Here is a 16688-nt window from a genome sequence, read left to right on the forward strand (position 1 = left end):
GCAGCTGAACAAGTCTTGAAGATAAGAACAAAACTGCCAAGTTCTGACACTTCATTGAGCCACCGGACTGGAAGAGACAGCTATTCCTGGAAAACATGCCTTCCAGGAGACGAACACAAAAACCCCAACCATACTACACAGGACACAACTGTAACATTCTCCAAGGACCCCTTTGACAAAAGCTAAGCTTATCTCACGACAACCCGCAACCAAAGGGGGCAGCCCCTGGTTTCCATTCCAACCCTTTCACCAAGATGGCACTGGCGCTCATAGCATCCAGTCACAAGTTTGTTCAGAGGCCAGACTAGTGGAAAACTAGCATTACTCAAGAAATACACTTAGTTTAAAAATTGTTTTAAAGCTATCTTCTACCAGTTTAGCTCCCTGAATCAGCTCATTAAAGGGCCAGACAAACACCAGTACAGGCTCAAAGACATCAAGCAGCACACACGACGCATGTGGAACACCTTTTTCCACACCAGTTAGCTAGTAAATCAACCTAGCTCCAACATCAGATCATGTTCTAATTATCAGAGAGGCTGGACATCATCACCATCAGAGGGCCTGGACTGGTGCCTTGGTTAGCATATTTGGCAAGTAAAATATGAAAGGAAGATACAGCAAGGATGATGTAATGTAACAAGCACACTGCTCTAATTCAAGGCCTTTTGGAAGGTTTCTGTACAAGTATTAGATACTGTAGTCCTTAACTTCAGTTAAGCTGCTTCTCCCTGGAGAGGCAGGCTGTGACCGTAAGGTGAGAAAGGAAGGTCAGATATTGGCACACAGAGCCATTTAAGAGATGCAAAGGGTTAAACAAGTCAGATTTAATGAAGGACCCGCACTCCTAACTGCACAGGGAGCCCCGGGAATCACATGGAGGGGCAGCCGATGGGAGGCTGCTGGACAGATGGGTCGCACTAATGCGAGTCCTGCCTACGCGTTTATCCTAGGGGGCCCCTTTTATCTATTAGAGCTATTCCTTATCTCAACTACGCAATGCTTGAGCAGTTGCGCACTGCAAAGCAGCTGGACATTATTGGCAAAGCAAGATATGCCTGTCCGGCCCTGACCAGTTTGGGGCCGTTTCAGAAGAGCTGACTCCAGGGCTGTTATCACAGATTCCCTCAGTCACCTGACTCCACACCAGAGCTGCTGCAGGTGTTCGCTCGACACAGGCTGCATGGGGAAACCAAAACCCTTTCTGGAGGGAAACTGGTTTCATAGTTGACCCAAGCTATCCAACAGTTACAGCAGAACAGGACATGAGGAACAGGACATGATACAACTTCAGTAAATTCTGCATCCAGTCTAAACTGAGAAATATGAACTATCCTACAGTTTGATCATTGAATGATACTTTTAAGAACATTTACATTTCACCTAGACTGAGTAACTTGAGCTCAGACAGTTCCTATCATGACAGAATTACAGCACGTTATCATGAATGCACAAGGTGCAGTTATTTTAGTAACACAAGTACATACCTGAAGTACAAGAAGTAGTTTTGTCTGAAGACATACAAGCACACCCTTCTATACAGTTATAGAGCAGTTACAGAGCACAAGTGCCATTTAACAAGTGTTTATAATTGTTATAGTTGGTACTGCGTAAGTGTATTTACATTAGTTAACTACAATTAACAAATTCTCCATTTATATGAAATAACAAGAGGTATAAATGAAGCAGGTAGACAATATAACTCAGCAAATTAACACTATTTTGTATCCAAAATTAGAGTTTCAAAACCTAAAGCTGAACTAACCCCTCTAGAGACACTTGTAAGAAGTTTATACTTAACTGATAGCAGTCCCAAGTTTTGGGACTACTCATATGGCTTAAGCACCCTCTTATTTTTAGTCTTAAGACACAATGCTTTTACTCTACTATCATGAAGATCTTCCACCATTAGTGGTGAACTTGATCAATCCATATCTATTTGCTTTAGAAAAAACAGCCTTCATGGAAATTCTTAGAAAGGGGAAGGAGGATAGATCTTGTGTCCCATCCCCCCTCCTGCCCATACCAGTTCCATGCAGATCATCATTCACTTCACTACACAGAGCACGGCGATGGGGGCAGTCTCCCCTCAGTGTATGCCAGTGTAACTCCATAAAGAAATGAAAGCCCTCCCCGGAAAAGGGCTCCTCTACAGCACATCATTTCCACTCGATCAAAAGCCTTATGCTTCACTCTGGGTTCTTCCTGTGAGCCAGTGAACTGCGTGTCTCTGAACACTTCAGTTTTTTCAGTTTGAAAATGAGAAGTTGTACAGGCAATTCAGATTTCATAATGAAAAAGTGTTTATCCATTCCAACTCAAAACACTACAGACAAGCTCTCTCTGTTCACGGGAACAGAATTTCATTTCATATTGCAGGATTAATGAAACGTATCACTAAAATGGAAGACCAAGAAGCCTTTCTCAGCAGGCTTCACACTTTAGGAGAAAATCCTATTGAGACCATAGCACCATCATGCAGTGACATTCTTTGTAAGCAACCATTATTAAACAATCTGCTGTACTGAAAAATCAGAATTTAAAGCAATTTAATATTGTCTTGATAATCTGATTTTTTTTTATTTTATGATAGTTCAATACTCTAGAAATAAGCCAAGTTGATCACTGCATGGGATGCTCTGGAATATGCCTGCATTTTTTTTTTCTCCACTAAAGAAGCTTCAATGAAGATTTGAATGAAAACCACGTATCATATCATTTGTATACATGCAAGAGCAATCCAAGGCATTTTCTTAAAGGTTAAGTACATTTTATAAAGCAAGTTTAATCCACTGCTATGAACCATGACTCAATATGCCTGAAGGCTGAACATACTGGCCAGACACCTGCTTTATTTAACTGAACTTCAAGGATTCTGTGTTCTACAAATCCCACTTTTGTCTAGATAACCAGTCCAGAACTAGTTCAAACTCCTAGCTGCTAAAGCAAAAAAACAAAAACAAAAAAACAAAAAAAAAAACACAAAAAACCCAAGCCCCCCGAAAAGCAGAGTAATCACTAAGATCTCTTAAGTGTTTCAGAAATTGTTTGGCCCAATTCCTAGTTTAGAATTATGAGGGATACAGATGAACTCTCCAAAAGTGATTACAATCCTCAATTTTAGAAATAAGTGATATCCCAGGAATAGAATTAAAATGTACCAGTGCCAGAACAGCTCAAGACTAAAAACTATTGTAAAATAAAAGCAAACTTAAGAATGGAAACCTAGCCCAAAGGACACATCTTCTGAAGAAAGTGTGTTTTCTTACTTGCATTCAGAACTCCAGGCTAGAAGCTAGAAGTTCCCAACATTCAGACACATGGAATAACAAAACTCTGCTTATCCTCAAGAGCCAACAAGTTGTTCTGATATACAATTTCATGCTGAGCTAGAAAAAATTTTCAGCCCAAGTTAAGGTTCAGGCTAATTGATGAAATTGGTTTATTTACCCCAAAATTTTCAGACAAGTTGTTCCAGTAACTGTTTTCATTCCACTTACAGCTCCAGTAAGATCTACTTTTAAGTTTAAATCTTTAAGTACTGCTATTGCTACAAGCGGAAACCAGTATTATCTAATAGATTTATTTTCTTCTTAATCAAAAGTGAGGCTGTCAGCTAATGTGTTTGTGACACAAATCAAACCAGACATGCCAAGTTCGATAAAATAAGTAAAATCAACTTATTTAAAACCTGCCTGAAGTACTCTGTTACTATGACTTTGTTACAATGAGTTTCAATTTCTTGCACCCAACATTTTACTAGTTACACTTCAAACAGGAAAATCTTGCCAACCAAAGGGATGAGTGGAGTCAGAATCAAGTAAACCTCAATTTAACCAGTCTTACTGTCTCCCAGGTAATTAAACTGCCTGAATGAACCAAGAGAGGAGCAGTTCTCTTACATCATCCAGTATTATCAGGAGAGGAGGGGAAAGAAAAAACAACAACAACAAAAAAACCACACACAGATGAAAAGGGAGCAGAGATGAAACATCCAGGCTGTGGATTTTATACTATTTTTCTCCCTCTCAAACTTCTGAGGCCAAGATGGACCAAATGCCATTGTACACTAAACACATTTGGCTCCTCTTTTCAAAGGTTGAATTAAAAGGCACAAATTTGTTAGGATGAAGGATACTCCCCCCGCCCTGAGTCTTCAGAAAAGACGGAAAGAATACTGAGAGTAGTGTATGAACAGATGATTGTACAACTACAGAGAGTAATTTTATTTTGCATTGTAATGTATTAAGCTATGGTTATTGTATCTTCTCAGATGACAGCAACTAGTCAAATAGTATTACCATGCCTGCAAGCAGCGAAGTAATAACACAGCACCAGTTCAAACATATCAGTTTCACAACTCATTTAACAGGCATGTATCCAGTATTATGGTGTCTCAAGAAGAGATGGGATAAGATGATCCAAACAGCAGCCAACATCCTCAACCTATCCGACTGCTTATCATCTATTCTATGCATTCAGAGCACATATTTTTAAGACATACCATTACTGAAGTATATTCTGTATTTGGCGTTTGTTCAGCCCCAAACTATCAAATAAGTCTATCTCTGTATTATCTCTTATTCCACCATACCTCCCTTCAACAGCAAGCAGTAGTAAGCAGAGTTGGCAACTCCTTCATTCTGACTCCTTCCTTTTTCCTGTTCTGCTCCAACAGCAGAAATGTTTAAGAGAACCACTTACAAATGCTGAAACTGAGTGGTCATAGGAACATAGAAAGATAGGAATAAGTTCACACCTCCTACTTATTAAAAATACACGGAAGAAAAACTCTAAGGGAGCCCCCTGAAGTTATCAACAAAATGTAACTGTTTTTGAGCCTTAGTTGAAACTGTTTCCCAAAGTTTGTAAGGTTGTTTTCAACATCAGAATGCATGTGAAACCTTATTTCCACTGCCAAAAAGACCTATGCTCCACCTGTCAACCTATAGTTGGGGGAAAAAAGGAGAGAAGAAAAATAATCACAAAAAAAAGGGGGAAACCTCCCTCTATATATTTTTCATTGACTTACAATTATCTTTTCATCAATATTGTTTCAGAGCAAAAGCAGTGGCAGTAAAAATTCAAAAAGCATCTCAGCGCTATTAAAAAAGAGCTCACAGCAGAACATAAAAATTTGGAGCAAGTTCCAAAATCAGCTTTTAGTAACAGAAGAGAAGTGTGGAATGGGGACAACATTCAAGTCTTGTGATGTCAAGAATTTAAAGTAGTTGCACTCTATAGTCTGAAATCCAAGTTATCATAACTTGACAGAAAGCTATATGAACAAGCACTAATGCTATACCAGAGGGTAAAAACTTACAACGTATTTCCATTTAGTATAATTATACTAAAAAACCTCTGCAATTTGAGATTTAATTACAAGGCATAGGGCAGAGAAAATAAAAACAAGCGTTTTAAGACTTTGAGATTCCCTGCAATGACAGAAAGCTGGAGTTGGTCCTACACTGCATTTCAAGTTACAGCAAACTAGCTGCACATACATTTACATGAACTACAGCAAGCTTTGGTGTATTCCACAACCTAGAAGAATGACTATTAATAGATAAGACTATCCTTTTACTTTAGTGTTTCTTTTTTACAATGATTATGACTGCTTACAACTTCAAAAGAAAGAAAGGTCAGTCACATAAATCAGTGTTGTCCAACTGGTAGCACATGGGAAGTTTCTTTCCAGGCTGCCAGAAAAATGAAAGCATAGTGATGGTGCTGTAGACACAGCGCAGGCAGCTGAAGAGATCCTCCTGTGCCTAGCAGGGAGGATGGAAAGCTCTACCTCAAAGCCAGATCAGCCCCCTGCAGCTGCCTAAGTTAGACCGCTTCACATTAAGTTTGGCCTGCGAGTTAACGCAGCAAGTCATGTTTCAGAGGCATCAGTCCTACCTTTTAACTTTTAAAATTTGAGAATTTTGAGCGCTCACCATCCTACTGAGTACATTATCACAAAAGAGAAAGACGTGGTTTCATCATCCAGAAAAGCACAGATAGTCTCACTATATGATGTTATTAGTCTAACTATATTTGGACTTAATTTATTTACATGAGGATTGATGGCCTAAATACACAAAGATAAGAGGCGAAGACAAATGTGTCTCCCTACCTTCGCACTGGTTCCTTGGAAGAATCTTCCATCTTGTTTTTATCACGTTTTCCAAGATTTGCAGTCCATAATACTGAAAGTGGAGAAGAACAATATGTGAGTATGTTACTGTAGGACTAACTAGCTTTCAGGACTCTCATTCAGTCAGACATTCACACTTAACATCTAAGATTTCAAGAATATTAAACTAACAAATTTAGTTAAATAAAAATGCCTATTCACCCATTTACTGAGGTTTCATGCATTTTTTTCTTGTTTTATTGTTTGCTATACTAAGTCCTGCTGTTTGATCATGCTCACACCAGGAGGGGAAAAAAAAGCCCTCTGGCAGACAATTTTGGCTATCTGGAGAAGAGAAAGTAGCAGCCAGATACGAGTTTGCATCATAAATGACTGCTCATATGTTCAAGTATTAACACAACCAGGCTCCTAAAATATTTAGCAGCTTGGATGGTCTCAAGCTTCCTATCATTCCTCTAAGAGCTGAAAAAAATCTTGTCTTAGCATTGCATGTACTGACACTGGCACTTTCTAAAGTACTTCCCAAACTTCCCTGGTGTGTTATTTTAGGAACAGCAAGACAACCCACAGGTTTATTTAATTTCAATACCCACCCCAATATGGCAGCTATTTCTACTATTTAAAGATGAACTTTTGTGCTCAGTCAAAGAATAATAAAAAATGTGAACAAGCTCTTGGAAATCCTTTTACCTTTCAGGAATTCCTTCCTAGGTTCTTACCCGAAACCATTACGTTTGCAAAGAAATCGGTAAGGCCAGTCCCTCTGCCCATTTGTCCCTACTGCCAACTCACAGTAACAGGGAAAGAAGTTTGTGATGATATGATCGAAAAGCTTTAATATGCAAAAACCCTATTAGCATGAATAGACAGGAGAGAAAAGGGGACGAGGAATTTTGCGTTTATCAGCAGTGGATTAGGAAGAAGAAAAAAGTATCACATTAATACCTGAAAGGTAAACTTACATCTTTACAGTTAAAAGTTTGGCTGAGAATAAGAGTTCTTCTTTAAAATGGTTAGTTGTTACACAAAGTAGGATCATTAGCATTTCAACCAAAGGGATCATATAAACTTCAGTTTAATAAAAACACAATGTAGACTGTCCCAAACTACATTGTATTAAAATACCATTTTTGCTGTTCTCATCTTAACATAATCTACATCCATATACTTTTCTATTTGACCCAAGTTCCCACCAACTTCACTTCCGCATCCTGCATTTGCAAAGTATTCTATCATCTTCTAAAATCTTGGATACAGAGAAAAAGTTATGCAATTACAAAAGACTGGCAGAGTATTTTTTCCATAGACATCAGCAAGATTTTGCCAACTAGAAAATAATCTGTAAATTTACATAATTACATTACAGCTAAATTAAAATCAAGGGTACATTCATACAGAAGAAAGTATAAAAACAGCTTAAAATGCTTCACTTTACAGGAAGCAATTTCAGTCAATACTATAGTTTTATAGATATGACATCTGCACTTGAGCCAGGCTACCAGAACAAAACATGCTAGTATAAAAGCTTCTAGCAACACTGAAAATATGAACATTTACATCAGACAGTGCTAATGCTCCTGAAACAGACCTGAACTACAGTTAAATTCCCACATTGTACGGGCACACCTATCAACATTTTCAGGTAACAGCTAACCAGAGATGTTAGTTCTGCTTCCAAAGCTGGTTTTTTTTTACAAGTCAACTTCCTGGTCTTTAAAATCAGGATGGCAAGTTTTGTTTCACCTTACTAAAGTACTAGATTACTAAACAAAACTTGGACTTAGGATTTCCTTTGAGCCAAAGAAAAGGACAGACACCACTAGAATAGTTTGCCATATCTACTCCTCATTATCTGCTCAAATATTTAATTTAGAAACTCTTAAACTGTGAAGAGGTTACTCTTGTCTAGGTGTCTGTTCAGTCTTTTTGTACATATGTGACTTCAGTTCTGCCCACTGCTACTTTCTTGTTCATCTCTTCTCACTCCTTTTCCTCAGTACTAGTAATATTTACTTTGCTCTATCACTTGCATGCGAAATGAAACAGTAGAAATAAATCACTGCACACAATCTTTATCTACACATCCTTCTTGCCATACTGCGTTTGAGGGTCTCATAAGCCTGTCCAAATATTCTGCAAGGGGCTTTGTTTTTAAGCTTCATTTGATTGTATAGTTTTAATAATTTTTGGTACTTTCCACACAACGAGATACACCAAGTCCAAAAAAACCCCACTGATATCAATTACAAGTTTCACTGTTTAAACTACCATAAATGCACTTTTTATTAACTATTGCAACTGTATGCGCAAGTACATTTAAACTGAACACAAAATAGAAGTCTAACACTCATTTGTTCTTGTGTTTTTTCTAATTGTCTAATCGCAATCCACTGCTGAGTTATGAAGATGAGGGACAGATAACAGCAAAGACCAAAAAAAGCATGAAATGATCCCTATGGTAGAAATTTCTATGGTACCCTTATTATCACTTATTCTATGCACCGAATCCCCTTTCCCTCCCGCCTCCCAAGAAACAAAAACAATTGATGAACAGAATTCAGTTAAAGGGAATCAAAAGGGTAGACCTTGTGGAGGCCTGCCGTCAAAGCCTAGCTGTGTCAGTTGCACAGGAAGACACCCCTTTTCTTCCTATTACAAGCAATCAACATAATGGAACATTATGATTAATATCAGGTAGTGTTAACAGCTTTAATTAAAGAAAAAATATGATTGCATAAAAGCCAAATGTCATAGTGCATAAATTTAGCACCAAATCATTTGCAATTTATGTAAATTGAAGAATTCTTTACCTGTTGCTTTCTTTCTGTTCCTCTAATCATCTCATTTTTCACAAGACAAATTTGAGTTTTTAAAAATACTGTTGATAAATCAACTTAAACATTAGTAATGTCTGTCAGTATAAAAAGCAAAGTTTACCAGGCAAGCAAACAGGCAAACACTGTTACTTAAAGGTTAGCACTTTGAGGAAGTTCTTTAAACTGTTTTCCCCTAAAATTGATAGAGCAATAAAAGTTTCATGAATACCACCTGAATTCAGAAACCATCCAAACATGATTATTTTCTGTTCGAACACAGTGTGTATCAAGCAGAAAAACATGCACGACAGTTATTTAAGATGTTAACCATCAAACTTAAGACAGTGAAAACACATTTTGATCAACTTTTCTGTTCAAGCTTCATAAATCAGAGTAAAACATTTTGAATTGTAAACAAAAACTGAATGCTGTCCCTTTAGTTACTACCATGATGGATGGATTTAAAATAGCAGTACAAAGCAAGTGTGTTCTGCATATCAGTAAAGATTATATCTCATACTGCAAAGAGTTTGGGGTGCTTAACTTTCATTGATTGCTCAAAATCTCAGCCTAGTAAGGTTTCTATTTTGTCTTTTGTATACCTAGGGACAAATTCTCTCCTCAGCTATGTGCACATGGCTCTCATTAAGATCAAAGACAGCCAAGCACTTACCCAAGGACAAAATGTGGCTCTAGGAGACTTTTCATTACTCAGATGTATACACGCACCAGTCTTTGGAACTGGCATTATGCTTCCATGTGCCTTGAAAAAAAAAACCTTTTTCTAATTTAGCTCTTGTTTAAAAAGAGAAAAAAAAGCTCTTGTCAATGTAAAAGGAGATTTAAGTAGTTGGTCCATTCACAGTTCTTGTTTAAAGCCAACTTTGGGAACAAGATAGAAAAAAAAAAAGTCGTTTGGATCAAGAAAATCTAAGCCTAAAAATAAGATACCTTCCTCAAAGTTTATGAATGGAAGAAAGAGAGAAAACCAAATAAATAAAAGTTGATTTACTTACTTTGGTATTCATGTTCTGAGAGAACTCCAAAATAGTATCAACTCTTGTCCACGCATCAGGATGTTCTTTTAAGTGAGTCAAGACTTCCTGTGCCATTCTTTGCTAAAAGCAAATTTGATTTTAAAAAAGTGTTAGCATTAAATTATTTTAGAAGATAGATACTATCAGTGAAGATATTAATACATAATGCATCTTTAAATCACTTATCACAGTTAGTCAGAATTCAGTCAGGAGCAACAAGTCACTTAAACATTGTGTGTCTCATAATTAAGGTTTATTAATAATCAAAATCAAATGCATTGTCACAAGACAGCTGAACTATAGTTTCAGTGATTTGCAAAATCTTTTCATCTGAAGCATTTGTGTATTATAATAGCTGAATCAATTTTACGTTCTCTTTTCAAGCCTACATGTACAAAACCAACTTTTTAAAAGAGGCAAATAACATTGGCTAATTCCAAAATGCAATGTATTAAGAAATTCTGCTGCAAATTACACCAACTACAACCATCAGGCACTACCTTACCAAGAACTTTTCCAAAGTTATGAGAAACAAGTTATGTGACATTTAATAGAATTTAATTCATTCTTTTAGAGCACTGCAGAGCCAATTCCATGAGAATAGAAAGCAGTTAAAGCTTACTTTAAGAAACATTTATAACTCACTACAGCTATACAAGTTTCTAATTAGCTACATGAATATACTTGAGCTAATTATGAACCTTTCTAAGAAAATGCTGATTTTCAGTAAGATACAGGACCCTCCCCCCCCCCAAGACTCAAAAATCTATATACGTAAAATGTAAGGGAAAAAAAATGGGTGTTGAATTTAACTAATTAAAATTTAAAGGAAAAACAATAAAGAGCGAGGATGTCAAAAATATCCCTACAATAACAGCATCTCTATTTAATAGAAAGGAGCAACCCCCACTCTGGTGCTGACTTAACTAGCAAATCCCTGTAGATTCAGCTTGGAGTAGTTCCACACAAATACTCCTTTTAAATCCAGAAGCAGTACAAACATATTCTCACAGTACTGCTTCAGAGCTAATAAATTCAGCAGCTTTGATGCAGTTTAGTGTAAGAGAAAAAGAATAGCTGTATTAGTTCCAGAGTCAACTTGGGGGGGGGGGGGGTTCTATACCATCTCCTTGGTGCTTCTAATACTGCTGGCATGTGGATTAAATGTCAACATCAACAAAGTACACATGCTCTATACCATTTTCCCAAGCCCTGAAAAGTTTACTTTCATACCCAGTAGTACCTAACAACACTTCCTGGCCACCAAATCCAAACATTACAGATTATACAGCAATTCTTTAAGACTGAAATCTCACTGTGATGCTGCTACCAGAAGGGGGAGGAAAAAAACAAAAAAACAGCAAATAAGCCTTCAAAACATGATCTAAAAGACCAATGGAATTCAGAGTTTGGGATGAGTAGAGGTAAGCATCTAAGTATGAATTGCCTCAAATCTTCTTAGTGTTGTGTTGAACTGGGTGGGTAGAGGGGGAGAAGGTTTTCTGTGGACAAAAAAAGGCTAAGAACAGAAAAATTTGTAAAAGGCTGACAGAAAAGCACTTCTTACTTGCCCAACATCGATCGGCAGATAGAGTTTTGCAAGCATCACAGCAGAGATAAGAATTAAGGGGAAAGAGGAGACAGGTGAATCTGAACGCAAGTACAGCTTGGGCTATCTAAACTACATTCAAAACAGTTCTTCCACACTAGCAAGGGCTTGCCTGGAAAAGAACATGGTAATCTACCAATCTTAATGTTTGGTTTCTTCAACTTCTATTATACCTGCCACCTTTTAAGTCATACTCTGAGGTGACAAACTCCACAAAGAAGCAGTTCTTCCTCCAGGAACTCCTTCTGAACTCCTCTTCTTGGAAGAGGCTAGAGCTCACGGAGCTCACTGGAAAACATCTGCATCTTCAGAAATGTACTGCAATATCAAACCCTAGTTGCACGAAGGTGTCATATATTGGCACACTCACAGGCTTATATCGGAATTTACTTTTGCCAGTTAAGGGTCCCCTCACCCATTTTTGCTACTTCTTGCATTAATTTGTCTAAACATCAGAAATTTAAGAGATGCATAATTCAGCGAAACTCCACACAGCTGATTCATAAATGAAAACAACTTCTCCCAAAAGCAGCACAACAGCTATTTGAACATTATTGTGCTTAGTGTTAATCTTCTGTTCCCATGCTGCTAGCTTCTTATAAACCTTTCCAACTTTTAAGCTCTATTCAAACTGAAAAATACAAACACCAACTATTTTTTAAGTCAAAATGGTAAACATACCACCAACAAACACTTGAGAGTCCATACTACTTCTAAGACAAAATTACGTCAGCACCTTTGTAGCAACACTTGCTTTCAGCAGTCTTTTTTTCCAAAGTAGTTCAAGAACTAGATAAAAGCAACATAAGATTCACTTTCAAGACAATATATGCACACACACATGCGTGTACATCCCCCAATTTGAATTTAGAACTCAGAATTTGTACTAGACCTAAAACACGGGAGGAATCTGCACAGAAAAACAGTAATGGAAAGAAACTAGAGAGAAGCAAGCACAAACTCTTCCCTTAAATACATGTAAAATGCTTCTTGGTAAATATAAGTACCATAACAACATTAAGGTTTTTTTTCCCCCTCAAATGTAATCCTTCAATGAAGCCAACAGTGAGTTATGGCTTCAATCATGTCCATAATAATAAGTAACAGATAAATCGGACCTCCCTGAAGAGCTAAGGTAGAGAAGCCAAGCTGCAAGAGAAATTGCCCTTACCAAAATGCGCTTGCTTGTGTATTTCAACAGCAAAAGAAGGCATGTCAGGAAAAAAACCACACACACAAACACTAAACTAATAGCTTTCAAAGAGTTATTGCAATGTTCATTATACAAGCTCTGCTTTAGACATGGCCACGTGAACTGCCAGCAATATTCTAGTCACTAGCAGAGTAAATTCACTAGTACTATCGTTTTTTACTGAAATCAATCTTACAGCAAATCAGTTGAGGAAAATCGATTTAATATGGTCAACAAATGTAGGATCTAATTCAACATTACCTGTGCTCCTTCTCCATGGTACAAGCAGTTCACCACATTGTCCAAAAGATTGATATCCAGTTTCTGGTTAAAGTCCAGCAGCTGACGAGCTGCATGGTCTGCTAACATTGTCATAATTGCTGGCATAGATTACTGCAAAATAAATAAAATTAAAGAAGTTTTTGAACAATTACTAAGAAATTACTGTTAGATATAATTGTAAAGCAAGCTCTCCAACATAAGTATCTTGTTTCAATGAGATGAGCTATGTTAGGAGTACTAGATAATACTAAAGACAATATCTCTACAGATTGTTGAACAATTATTGGGACGAACTTGTACTGAAGATTCACATGTTACTACCCCAATCAAATTCTCAGCGGGTTTAGCAGATTCAACATGCAGTAAGAGTTTGACTTGGCTGCATTATCAACTAGCTGAACTAGATGCCAAATATTTGAAAAAAAATTCAAATAAGGTAACAAACCCTACTATTCTTTAAACGTTTGTAAAACGTACGTTTGCTGGTAGAAATATCTAACCATTACAACCAAAAACAACTCTAAAACTCTCAGCTAAATTTTGAGTTTCCAAGGCCAGCAAACACATTTAGAAAACCAGTTTTAAAAGCCTTCAAGCAATTGCTTATGGAATTGAAATGTGATCTAGGTATTCAATAGGAAGTTAACCAGAGGTCATTTTTTCAAATACTTGAAACAAACTATTCACAAGTTCACTATATACAAGCAAGAAATTCTCATTTAAACCAAGAAAGTTGCCTGATTCAGGGCACTCTTCAAACAAGAGGCCAGAGAAGGAGACAGCTAACTCAACAGGTTACTCAACATATCGCATTAGGTCACTTCAAGCAGGAACGGAATTCAACTGGGAAGTCTACTGGAGGTCTCAGGTGCCGTAAGGTCAGGAACACAGTTGTTAACTCCTTGTCCTAGATAACATGGCCTCAATATTATGCAAATGAAGTCATGTGTGCATGCATACGTACACATAAGTACAGGATGCTTACTAGCCAGAGACTGGTAAAAAAAAATTGAAGGCACTCTTGAAAAGAGCAAAAAAATCAGCCAAGAGCCATGGAATTTTGGATGATGGTTAATTTATACTCCATTCTTTTCACACCACCCTCCATATTGGAAGCATTTCATCAGATTTATTGCCCTGTTTTCACCTTATCTGGTGATGGTGACACATATTCCTACCCTCTCCTCTACAGCAGCTCCCTGTCATTCACCCTCCCCAAAATCTTCCACAGAGCTACAAACGAATATACAACTCCAACTTGAGAAATACCCAGGGGTTTGGAAAACTGCAGGACAACTCAAAAACCTACCTTAGAACTATCCGCATATTCAGCGAGATATAGTCTGAAACTCTTCTAGAACCACCCCCCCATATATATATATTTTTAATATATACGTGTGTGTGTGTGTGTGTGTGCACACATGTATAAATAAATAAAAGAAATTGATATATCCAGCCTATCCATTCTTTAGAGTAAGCTAGCAGAAGTCAGGTCTGCATTTTGCTAAATATCTTCACATGCAAATAAAAATTAGTTTTACGCCTTACATATTTAAGTCTTAAGCTTAAAAGTGAAGAGCAAGACAAACCTGTGACTCAACCCAAGTAATTACTAATTAAGTGAAAGTCCTACAGTAACATGCAAGCTGAGAAAATCAATCTTTAGAAACATACTTTTGCAATGAGTATCAAGAAATTTTATTCATGTCTTTACTGCAAGATATTAAATGTAAATGAAGAGAACAATTCAGTTATATTTTAAAGTCATAAAATGCATATTTAATTAGTATTACTACTCTAATGCATTCATTCTGAGGGTTCCATCTTATCATCCAGCCAGCATTTTTATAATATTTCTGTCTTTCCAGGTAAAGATCAAGTAAAAACTGAAATAAGTTAAATCGTAACATCCCACATCCATCCTTCCCCCTCCCCACTAAAATTTTCAAGATCATAATGTTATATATGGAAGCAAGATACAAAATAAGGAACAAGAGTTCTGCTAACTCAGAAAAATACTCAAAAACTTCATCTTGTAGAGGGCAGTAAGCAGTACTACTGAAAAGAAAACCAACCAATTAATACGCTCTTCAGCTTAGAGCGGTTAATACTCCCACCAGACACACATACTTCTAGGCACACCCCTTTCTGCTCACATCTGGTCTCCATGGCTCAACTATGAGCTGGGAATGCCGTTTTCAACTACAATGAACATTTAAAAATAGATGTTCTTCAGGTAGCAGCATTCATTCTAGATGTAAGTCCGTTTCAGTTGTTTTTATGCAGTGCTAAGAACACAGTCCAATAGCCACATGACAAAGAGAAGTTATTAACTGCATGGAAGTCAAAAGGAAATGTTTTGAATAGGGCCCTTCGCCACTCCCAGCATTATCTTCAAAATGACCTACCTACTTTCAAACTGAAATATAGAAATGGCGGCTCCATGGTCAATACCAGCTGCAATCAACTCGATTTCCTACTCCTTACAGGGCACCCACATGAAGCTTATAATCTCTGATTTATTGTACTTCTACACTTTTCCCATCATGCCTGAACCTGAACGGTTTTAAACCTCAGTTCTAGACACCACTACAAATCAGTTCAACGCTGCCAATAAGTGGGGCAACAAAAGCAAAACGAGAGAAGTTAAAACGAATTTCTGAACTACAACATAGCAGGAATCTGACACCTATCGAAGGTCAGAGGAACTGCATTTCCAGAAGACTGTTTACATAGTTATCCCAACTCTAAATGACCCTGGACCTTAAGTTTAAGGCCACAATTAGCTTATTATGATCTATCTGAATCATTTAAGTACATAGCACACAGGAATAAAAATATACATTTTAAAAGTAAAAGGAAATACTTCGAGTATTCACAACGAACCCTAGAGCACACGCAACCGTTTATAAAGTAAGACAGCTAGATAAAGCTGATTGGGGACAACAACTAATTAAGACTAAACCAACCAAAACACCCACCACACACACGGGAAGTCGTCCAGCTCCATGCTAAACACGTAATTCCACTGCTAAATGCAAGTGAATTACCACCCCGCTACCCTCTTCCACCCCAGCGAGTTATTTGCATCACGCTCGTCTCTTTTTCCAGCTGCACAAGCAGAAACAGCGAGCACGTCACGACGGCACTGGTGCTGCACTCAATACCCCAGAACCCCTCCTGAAACGACTGCTTCCCCCGCTACTTTCGCGGGCGCGTGCTTCTGCACAGGATTAAATTCACACGGCCCGACAAAGCGTCACCCGCCGGCACCGCCGCGGCACCCCTTCTCCGCACGGCCGCATCCCCCGCCCGCGGCGCCCCCAAACACTGCGCGCCCGGCCCAGCGCCGCCGGGGAGCGGCGGGAGGGCGGGCGGGCCGGGGCCCTGCGGAGCGCGGCGGGGCCGCCGCAGCGCGGCCCCTCCCTCCCTGCCTGCCTGCCTCCCTCCGCCCCAGCCCTGCGTTCTATACAGGGCCCCCACGTGATGCAGGCGGACGTTTCAATACTGCTGCACAGACACACAAAAATATTTCTGGAAACTTCCACTCCTAATAATTTACAGATTATGTCCCTCGTTTTCCCCGGGCCCGATCCCACCTCCCGCCCCC

The 16688-nt window shown here is 38.2% G+C and overlaps 1 protein-coding gene across 4 annotated transcripts in view; it reads right to left on the minus strand.

Annotated features, from left to right (window-relative positions):
- The window catches only part of XPO1 (exportin 1), a 41659-nt gene that overhangs the window by 23767 nt on the left and 1204 nt on the right, over positions 1–16688 (minus strand). For 2 of the 4 annotated variants that reach the window (XR_003253232.1, XM_026064135.1), the window contains 3 exons: positions 13058–13189; positions 9975–10076; positions 6122–6194 (listed from right to left, as the gene is read on the minus strand). Coding sequence is in view for 3 of the 4 variants with exons in the window: in XM_026064135.1 (XP_025919920.1) it covers positions 6122–6194; positions 9975–10076; positions 13058–13183 (301 nt within the window). In the remaining variant the exon portion in view is untranslated. Of the gene's footprint in view, positions 1–6121; positions 6195–9974; positions 10077–13057; positions 13190–13882; positions 13986–16059; positions 16365–16688 lie in introns of those variants that run through there. The other 2 variants (XM_026064137.1, XM_026064136.1) reach the window with 2 other exon arrangements.

The sequence above is a fragment of the Apteryx rowi genome, unplaced genomic scaffold, assembly GCF_003343035.1.
Source record: "Apteryx rowi isolate R43461 unplaced genomic scaffold, aptRow1 scaffold_21, whole genome shotgun sequence".
Classification (NCBI taxonomy): Eukaryota; Metazoa; Chordata; class Aves; order Apterygiformes; family Apterygidae; genus Apteryx; species Apteryx rowi.